The sequence below is a fragment of the Bacillus rossius genome, chromosome 11 (assembly GCF_032445375.1).
Source record: "Bacillus rossius redtenbacheri isolate Brsri chromosome 11, Brsri_v3, whole genome shotgun sequence".
Classification (NCBI taxonomy): Eukaryota; Metazoa; Arthropoda; class Insecta; order Phasmatodea; family Bacillidae; genus Bacillus; species Bacillus rossius.
This window is the reverse complement of record NC_086338.1, coordinates 14,227,869-14,238,521: the sequence shown is the minus strand read 5'-3', so window position 1 is coordinate 14,238,521 and position 10,653 is coordinate 14,227,869. Positions and strand designations below refer to the sequence as shown.

The 10,653-nt window shown below is 36.8% G+C and overlaps 1 protein-coding gene across 2 annotated transcripts in view; it reads right to left on the bottom strand.

Moving 5' to 3' along the window:
• Positions 1–515: 515 nt before the first annotated feature.
• The window catches only part of LOC134536665 (cyclin-dependent kinase 12), a 127,135-nt gene continuing 116,997 nt past the window's right edge, over positions 516–10,653 (bottom strand). For both annotated transcript variants that reach the window (XM_063376493.1, XM_063376495.1), the window contains one exon: positions 516–1,624. In XM_063376493.1, coding sequence (XP_063232563.1) covers positions 1,128–1,624 — 497 coding nt within the window. In that variant the 3' untranslated portion in view covers positions 516–1,127. The remainder of the gene's footprint in view (positions 1,625–10,653) is intronic.

Below are 10,653 nucleotides of genomic sequence, written 5' to 3'. Positions count from 1 at the left end.
CATGGAACGAAAGGTACCAAAGAAGCACTTCTCAAACTGTTGCTGGTTAAAAGCAAGACTCAGCGTAGAGAACTCAATATACCAAACAAAATACTGATTGTTTAACCTTCGGCATCCGGCTACTGGCATTTCCGTATGGAAGCATAAAATCTTTGGTAACGATGCAGAGTTTTTTAAAGACTGATAATGCGGATAAATTGAAACCAAACAATAGTTAGGAAAATCATGTACACAGAAATTTTTCATTATTCTCATGCAATTAACTGGCTCAAATGGTTATGGAAGAGAATTCTCTGCATTTTTAATTAAGTGAAAACAGTGCATTTTCAACCAAAAAAGGGTCCAAATTTGCACAAAAATACACGTTATTGTAAATGTGATAAATGCATGTCTCTACTTATCAGTGCTCCCTGGAACACTGACAAAAATTTTCGACTGCCATTACATCTGAACAACCCTACAACCACTCAAAGGTGTTTATTAACTAGGTCAAAAACTACAAAACTTACAAAATCTTCATCTATTTACCACATGATTTAATATTTCAAAATAAGTGTAGAGGCACAGTACAAGAACAAAAACAATATGTTTCAGTTAACATGATTAAACAAACAGCAGCAGCCGGTCGTTCCTTTGCCTGTGCTTCTCAACGACTAGACAGTAACAAGTTCTCTCCATCGAAAGAAACAATCGTTTTAAAACATTACAGCTGAGCATTGTACATAATGAAGGATAGAAGTGAACATACCACACAGTCCACGTAACAAATATATATTTCACAAATAGAGCACTTCCCAATTCTGATGTTGCGAAACTACCTACTATTTACAAAAAAAAATTGAAAGGATTTACCCAAAACATCACAACTTAAAAATGCATCTATTATTTAATTGATACATACAATCAATTTTTTTACAAATAGATCTGAGCATCTACTGTATTCCAGTTAATTACACATAGGATTGCTTCGGGCGTCCATCCTAAATAAATATGTATGTATACGGGTGCGAGCTGTGATAGTAAAATGGAAGCAACTGCACATCACTATATACACGTCCACGAGCTATGTACACTTCGACCAACAGGTGAGTGGGCGCGCGCGAGTCCAGCACACGTCCTGCACGTCACTACCTCGGGGGCTGTCCGTCCATGGTCCATGCCCCGAAGCTGTTGCGCAGGCCTCGCCAGGGGTGTGGCCCGTCCTGGGAGTACGTCCCCAGGGGCCTGGAGCGAGCGTTGGGCCTCTGGGCAGGGTAGGGGCTCGACGACACCGCCCTGCCCCTGTAGGGGTAGCCCCTCGCTCGCCCTCGTCCCACCAAGTTCGTGGTCACAGCCGGGGGGTAGGAGCCCTCCGGACTCTTGGGGCCGGGGGAGGGGTCTTCTTGCGGTCGCGGGAGGGGCTCGGGTGCCACGTCCCGCGGGTAGGGCTTGGAGAGCATGGCCGCCGCCCCGGCCAGGCCGTGGTGGCTGAGCAGCGCGGCCAGTGTGCCACGCACTCCGTCCGTGGCTAGCGCAGAGCTGCCCTGGTCACGGCTGCCGTTGCTGCTCACGGCGTTGTCTCCGTCGTACACTGCGTGCGCGTCGAAGCTGTCCATCTTGCGGTTCTTGTCCCAGCTCGACACACCTACAACACGCACCACCGTGACGTGCCATAACAACTTACAGTAAAGAGGCTGGTTCAATACTGAATATTAGAGCCACTGCAAAATTCAATTAGTAAGATGTGATATTGATTTTCAATTTTGGAAAAAGACTTTTTTTTTTTGCAAAACGAAATTGTGCTTCTTAATTTCAAATTGCAGATGATCACAACTGAAGTAAAGATTTGTTTAGGTTGGTGTGATCAGCCACATTAATATGAAAAAAAGCCTCACTGTTCATAAACATTTTAGTTTTATTTTTTCTAGTTTAGTATGATTTCTTATATTTTAGATACTTTTAAGGTAAATTTTTTTTCGCCTAAAAAAAGTGATTTTAAAATTGGATTTACACATATACACAAAATCATTTGTGCATAACATATTGCTGTCCGTGTGTAAACAAAATTCAGTTTTTACGTTCTCATTGATGTTTTATTTGCAGTGACCCAAAAAATATCTTGCATTATAAAATCTATTGTGAATTCTAATCACAATAAACAGAAAATATCTCATGATCAGTTAGTGCTTTAATGTCAATGTATACGTTCACAGACGTACAAAAAGTGAATCACAACAAACAGCACTTATAAGGATCATGGCAGGAGAGAGGAATTTCACATCAACACAAAAACATGGATTTTACAACTGAGAATTAGCATCGAAATAGAACCTGAAGTTTCTGAACATTCAAGAGTAAAACCAATTTTGCAAACATGTCACACTGTAAGTTATAGATTTTTAACACGCAAGGAAATTATGAAAAGCAATTATTTGTATTTTTTTTTTCCCCATTTAGAGTGCCAATAGATAGTATCTATGTATAGGACCAACATAATATTATAGTGTGTATAATGAGAGATAAGGGTTTAATTTGGTATATTATATTTTCGTAATTATTTCAATAATTGGGTAGCTTTTTGTTTATTACCAATGTTAATACTAATTTTACAACAGATTTTATGAAAATTTATAAATACTACTACTTGACATGACATTTAAAAATACACTAGAGTCCCGTTAAAGCGAGGTGTCATGGTTCTGGGTTTGATCCTCACTATAACCGTGTCCTCGCTATAACCGAATTGGACAGATTTTGGCCCCCAAAAAAATAAAAATTAACCGAAAATAGCATAAAAATTGTGTTTGAACCTGTATAATTGGAAAATAAGTTTTATTAACGAAATCTCAATTTCTGTGAGCAGATGTGTGAATTCTCTTTAAAACGATACCCCACAAGTACGGATGCAATCACCGATTGCGTCAAAATAACCAGAATACCCTACCACACCATGTAAGTATAGCATCTCAGCCCGCGGCCGACACAGCATTGTCCTGCTATCTATTGTCGACGCGGGCTGTCTGCTGGCGGCCATGTTGGTTCGGGATGTTGCTAATAGGTGGCGCTAGTATAGCACGACGATTTAATTCCTTACAATAAAAGAAGGAGTGCGGCAACGCACGTACGCCTCAAACGAAATTGTCGCTGGAAAACTATACTTTTTTGATTTAAAGAAACCTGTAAACTTTTTTTGATAATAAATTTGGGATTAAACTCAAACTATTGTAAAGGTAGTTGTCCTTTTACTAAACGTGAAGGGAGGCCAGAACCTGGCATGGACTGGGGTATACGTGAATGGAGCAGATTAGGTATGCAAGGTAAATGGTATCAGGTACACAGATATTTTATTCTAACATCAAATTATAACATTAGGTTACTGATGAGGTTAAGCGAATACAATTTAGGCAAGGCTAAATACAATGATTTTAGACAAAACGGGCTTGTTAACAACAAGCTTCAAAGGTAAGCTGGCTACACCGTAAGCGATCCCATCATACAACGCGCAGTTGACGCGAAGCAAAAGCAGTGCCAAGTATGCAGTTAAATTCAGACATTTTACATTTTACAAACTACTGCAAGGTGCAGTTACAATTAAACAATTAAAGAAAGAAGTTACATTATTTACGTTTTACAAAACTACTGCGAAGTGCAGTTACAATTAAAGAAAGACGTTACATTATTTACGTTTTATAAAACTACGCAAAGTGCAGTTACAATTACAGAACGAATTTACATTAACAAGAAATAATCAAAAAACAAAGTTGACAGTGAATTTACGTTAATGCATTAATCCAAACTAAACAATTTTCAAGGTGGCGGCCGAAAAGGAATTTAGACAGACCAATTCAAGAATAAATGATTCTACATTAAGGTAAGGGCCACCGCCTCACACACAACTCAAACCAACTTACATTTTCCCCTGAGGTCGCACACCCACGTAGTTCAAACTGAACCTAACGGACTACATGCTAGTAGATTACAACAGATCAGCTACTGCTGACAACCGAGCCTGACTAAAACCAGAAGTAAGAAAGAGGCTCCTGACATGGTTGCAGCTCAATTTATAAGATCGCGCCGCAGCGCGCGCATGCGCCAACCAAGGGAGGGAGGGGGGGGGGGGGGTGAACAAGTAGACATTGAACAACCACTAGGAGGGGGGAAAAGGAGGGAGAAGGAGGAGGGGAGCGGAGTGCCGGAGGCCGATGCGGCACGCGCAGTTCAAACCGCTACACCATCACTACCCCCTTCCCGGACAGATATCCCAACAACCGACCGAAACAAAAGTTACAAGAAAACTGTCCTAGCGATTCGGAAATAAATACGGTAGTGCCTACTATTTGTCAGATAGTAAAATAAATAACGTGACGTGTTTGTAAATGTGTCACGACAAATAATTCCAAACAAGTTTAAAAATATTTGTGTATTATTAACGCGATCAATTAGCAACAAGTATAAAGACGGCTCTGACTTTTTTGCCCTAACATAGTTATAAACAATGTTATTATTCGTTAATGAAAATGTCCCAACAAATTAATTAAGAGCATTTATATTTTTAAAAAAAGTGCGCATTGTTATGTTTAATGGCGGGAAAAAATAGATTTTGACTGTTTTCTAAATAATAAGAAATGCGTACAAGTATATGTATATACAAAGGCTTGGTTTATTCGAGTCGAGCATACCTTGGCCTTGAAACCAAGTGGAAGTTTGATAAAAAAAAAAAAAGAAAGGACGGGATTCTATTTTTAAAGCCACACAATTAGGTGGCGACTACAAGGCTGAAGAATGTGACGGGTCAACGGCAAGATGTCTACTGGTGAGCTAGAGGGGTGGAGATAAAGCAGGCAAATAACCAAGGCGCGCTTCACGCGATCACGCCGGAAATTCCTCAAAAAGACCTCGTTATAGCAGTGTTCTCGCTATTACCGTGCTCGCTATAACGGGATTCTCCTGTATGTAAGTATGTATTGTTATTTTAGAAAGCAAAATATTTGTTAATCACATTTTTTACAGTATGAAAATAATTATTTTTTTGTTTGCTGTTTAGTTTTGTATATCAAAACTTGGCACTCGGATATGCTCTTATGAATACACAAAATTAATTTTTATGCATGGTTTTTTTATCATTTCTATTGACAGGTGTTAATCATAGGGCCCAATTGGTTGTATAATCATTACAACTGTTAATTTTATATAGTTTTTTCATTCTAGTATTTTACAAAAATAAGTGTAATACAGTCTAGCTGATAAAATATTACCCAATTCAATAAGACTGACAATTATTTTTAAAACTTCAATTTGATATTCGCTTCACATTAAAAAACTGGTACAGTAAAACCCTGCTAAGAAGTTTTTCAAGGGACTGGATGCTTAAAACTTCTTAACAGGGAAAACTTCTTAAATGGGAAAAGTAAATTCCAACATAAAAATCGATTTTACTCAAATGACATGTACTGTATTCACACAAAAATACACTTACTATCATTGGCATGCTGGAATAATGGAATAACTAATTACATATTTTTTATCAGTAAATTGAGTTATTAAAACTGTATTTAATTTAATAAGCACATTAAAATTAGTATCATCAAAACACTAGCAAAAAAAAAAAGCAATAACTAACATTTATTGTTTTAAAAAATATACGCAAATAATTCAAAGAAAGTAATAGCTGGCGGTATATGGTTTACTTTGTTTTCGCCAAGTGACTTGAATAGGAAAATTGGTGTACTGATAGCCTATAGTTAGAGGCACGATTATATGGTAATGCGCGATAAAACGAAATAACTCCGAAAACCGCTTGAAAACACGAAATAAAACGAAATTGTGCGAAATCCGCGATATGTCACGAAATTTTGTCTATCCTGATTATTTATGTTTTTTTTTTCCATTTTGTGAGGACAATTCACTATCTTCAGCACAATCAAATATTGCTGACAGTAACTAGCAGCCATATATATTATATGCGACGGTGATTCATTATAGATTTTAAAATGAAGTCTCGGAATTAACGTAATATTTTCTTTAAACGGTAATCTTGTGTACCATAATAATTTAAGATGTTGATAACTATGATACAATGGCCGCCGTTCACTTTCTGTAAATACAAAAATAACAAACGTCCAAAATATGTTTTTCTAAGATTACGTTTTTAATCATTAAAATATTACACACTAAAGCACATTGCTTTTACTGTTTATTTAAATAAAGTACGTAGGGTACGAAAAAAAAATAAACCCTGCTTAACGTAACGATTGTAAATAATAAATAGTACATGTTTATGTCGGTATTAATTTTCACGTACGTATGTTGGTATTCGGTATGCGTTTGTATTTGCATCTATTCTCCATTGTTTTGATCTTTCCAGCACGGCAAGTTTTTGCGTAATAAGAGGTTAAATTGTTCCTATGTGATTAAAAATTTTTGATAATGCCTAAAACGAAGGTTTCTGCCAGTGACCGATCGAAAGAATTTTCCAGCGAAGGATTTTATTTCAGTGATAAAATTTTAATGTGCAAATTCTAAAACTGCAGGCTAGACTACGAGAGACGCGATATTCTTGCAAAACATGTCGCGAGTGAGAAACATAAGCGTTTGAGGCAAAACTCATCTGTTAAACGACATCCTTGTCTAAGAGTCTTTAATGCCATTAATTTGCTGTTCAACCCAAGAAATGTGAGTAGGGTTAGCATAGAAGATGCAAACCTACAGAAGTCTCTGCATAACTTGCCTTCTGTTTCCCATCTTCCCATTGATACATTCATACATGGCTATGTTGCTTTCAAAAAAATAATTGAGGATGAACTTTCATTGCCAGAAACAAGCCAAATTGATGTTGCAAAGGTACTTTGCTCCCTTAAAGGGGACTACAGTGAATTTGCTCAAGTCAGTTTAAGGGCAATCTGGTTCCCAACATAAAATGTTGATGCAGAACATTCATTTTCCAGGTACTCACTGGTAGTCAATGACAGAAGACAACGTCTCACTCTAGAAAATGCAGAAAATTTAACTACGATAGCATTTCAATAAAACCGTCTTAATAGTAACTTTGGAAGTGCTTAATTGTGTAATTTTATAGTGTATGTGATTGTAATTAAGTTGTGAAATTTTTAGAAGTTATTTAAAAGTTTGAATTTATGAATTTGCAAATGAACTTAATTGTAATTATATCATGAGGTTTAAGTGTTTATTAATATTTGTTTTAATAAATTTGCATGTCGTACAGAAAAGCAAGAAAATTTTGCCGTGGGTATTTTTAGCAAAAAAATAAAACCATATAACACCGAAATCTTTATTTCTTTACACCGAAATTGGTCTTAAAATAACACCACAAAATCTTGACTACCTATAGTCCCTGAGAATGCAAGCAGGTGATTGGTCGTGTGGCGTGCAGCACAGGTTGTCGATTCTCATTCGTCAGTTAAGCCACGAATGGGGAAAATGTCCTGCAGGTGGAACAGCCTCTCAGTCCTAACAAACGCAGGCATATGATTCGTCAAAATACACACAAGTAACAGCGTGTGGCGTGCGGCGCAGGTTTCGACGATCGTGCATGTTTCTCATTCATCACTCTAAACGGCGCACAGATAGAACAGCGTGTGGCGTGAGGCGCAGGTTTTTTGACAGTCTTGTTCTGTTCAAATTAACTACCATATTGGCCCGAATATAAGGCGACCTGTAGTTTCAGGAGGCCAAACAAATGTAAAAATAATTTTGGTAGAAATTAATGTGAAAATTCATTAGATATAAGTTTTGTGTATACCTTTTTGCATTTATGAATACCGCATTTAACTTTCCGTTTAACTTATGCTACGTATTACTATTTAGTAGTGTGCTAAACGTAACAAAGAAAACAAAGAATGCAGCTTGCCAGAACAAAACAAGTGGCTAGCTGCCATGGTAAAGCATACGGCCATGAATAACTTCAATGACGTGACCGCAAATATTTGTCCACATTACTCTCTGACAGAGTCTCTGTCCTATGAATTTTAAAGAATAATCTATGATAATTGTGTTGTTTGAAAGGTTTTTACATAAATAATGAGTGGATTACTGTGAAATTATTAAAATAGCTTTTGAAACAACGTACCAAATTCCTGTAAATATGGCGTCTTCGTGCGTGTTTGGCAATGTTCGTTTTAGAACAAAGAAATAATGTGGAAAGACAGTTGGCAGCCGTGAATTTCCAAACATTACATCCGAAATGTTCTAAACATTTTCTGTTTGTAAATGTAAACAATCGTTCTGAAAATAGCTGTGATATTTTAGTACAAATATTTCCGTTAAAAATCTGAATTTAAATTACCGTAAATAAAAACACTCTATTGTACACAAAGTATAAATATGAATTGTGTAATAAAAGGTTGCATTTTGAGATACTTCAACATTCACATTTTGACTCAAGAACAAATATTTTAATTTTCATCTTTAAACAATTGTGAATTACTGCAATATTGGGTGGATTTATCGTTTTCCCCGTGTGAGGTAACGATGTTTTAGTTAATATAAAAAATCGTGAACGTTTTGTTTAACAATGTTTCTACTGTAGCTTTCAGCTTGGAACTAATGTTAGCGGTGTTGACATCTTGGGTGCGAAAATAAAGCGTCTCCCAATTTTCGCATCTCATTTATGTAAAAATGGCCGCCTTATATTGTAGCGTTGCAGAACCCTGCCCTCCAAAATAAATAATTTTCTTTTAAACTTCTTTTTGTATAGGTAAATATAAATAAGTCAATGTTTTTAGAGTGGTGTGTATGTTATGAGACAGTATAATCAGACGTTATGGCTATTAATAATTGTTATTTGCTCGCACGACGTGTTTAAAAAAGGTATTTTGTATTTTAACAGACATTTTAAATCATCAGTATTTTTTATGTAATTATTCACAAAGAAGTCGCTGTACTAGATTTTTGCCGGTTTAGGCCTACTTTTTCAGGTTTTTTCTAAATGATTTTAATTTTCTAAAGTAATTTGTATTATGATTGCTGTTCTTAATTTTAATTAACGTGTGGAATGATTCTAGAACACGGGACTGTGTCTGGTGTGATGGATAGAGAGGCATGAGAGGCCTGTAAGTGTAAGTGAGAAAGAAACAGTGCTTCCCCGCCAACCGAGATAAAGACGGTATTTCCCCCACTTCGTGGGAACTGAGTGATAACTGCTGTCTCACGGTGTGGGAGAGAGAACGAGAATGGGAGTCTCGAATTTTGATGTGAAATTGAAAAGAGACAGAACCAGGGAAGCCCCGAGTTATGTTTGTACAGGGTTTTTTCATGTATTGTAATTTGTTCTGTGATTGGCTTGTATCTGTAAGTGTGAATGAAGTGTGCGTGTGATTGGTCGGTGAGGTCATGTGACGTCTACTCCCTGCGTGGAGGAGACAGTGGCAGGATTTCACCAGTCGTCCGTCGAACGCTGCACCAGTAGGTCGCGTTCGGTGGCTTCTCGCCAAATTATGAAGTAATTTGCTAATAGATCATTTAACGTTGGTGGTCAGAGCCAGGCCGAGTATTAAGTCAACCTAATTTGTTTTATTTTCTTTCGAACAGTACTAAATTAGAAATTGTGGCCACCTTCGTCGGCATTTTGGCTCGTGGCGAAATTCGTTTTCGCTGGGTGCGGCCATGTTTAAGGCCGCACTAATTTCATGTATTTTCAGTAAAACATTACTGAAGGACGCTATTTTTTCGTTAATTCTCATCACGCGAACCGCAGGCATTTTTCGACGGGCAGATGTATGTGGAATGAGTGAGTAACCTTTTTTGGAAGTGTTTGGAGTCGTCTGTGCATTCTAATATTTAAAAAATAAAACAACAAAATTTGCAATTGGCGGAACATCTGTTTATTTTTGTATGTAACGAACCGTTATAATATTCGGACAAATACGGTATTAAACGTTTGTAAATATGTAAATTTTTAAAATTAACCTTAAAAATTGTTCAAAAGTAAAAAGATAAACGATATTATTTTATTTTTTCCCCACAAACGCTGAACGTTATATGCGGGAAACATATATAAAGACAAACGTTATGAAAGGGAAATATTAACATAGGGATGTATGGAAGTGATCAAGGGAATAATTTTTTGAACTTAATAAACGGGAAAACGTGTTACGCGGGAACATCTTAAGCGAGTTTTACTGTATTTGTACAGGTCTAAGAGAGGTGCAACAAAACAGCACTGCTAAGTTTACAGTATTGGATCCTCCAGTCTCCCTGACACCATGTACAATTATTAATGTGGCTGTCACAAAGTGCATTTGTTGTATTAATTTAACCCTGAATTAAAATGGTCACAACTACATATATTTCAGATGTACAGCACATTCGGGACCAGGATCGTGCCCGAATAGAGAATTTTCCAAATTATCGAACATCAAAATATTTTCTACAAGAATACAGCAGATAATATAAAGTCACAGGTAATATACAACGTTAATGTACATGCTCAATACATAGGTCTAATAAAGTATTTAACCTCACACTGTTAATGATTTATTATGGAAGGTTGGATGATTTATTTCAATGTAGCGCTTCTTCAGAACAAATCTAGACTTGGAAGATGTGTGTCAATACCAAAGGACGCATAAACAATAAGAAGCCAGTATTAAGTCTATTTTCAGTAGCCTCTTATTTTTAGTGGTGCACCGATATGACTTTACCGATTACCGATTCGAT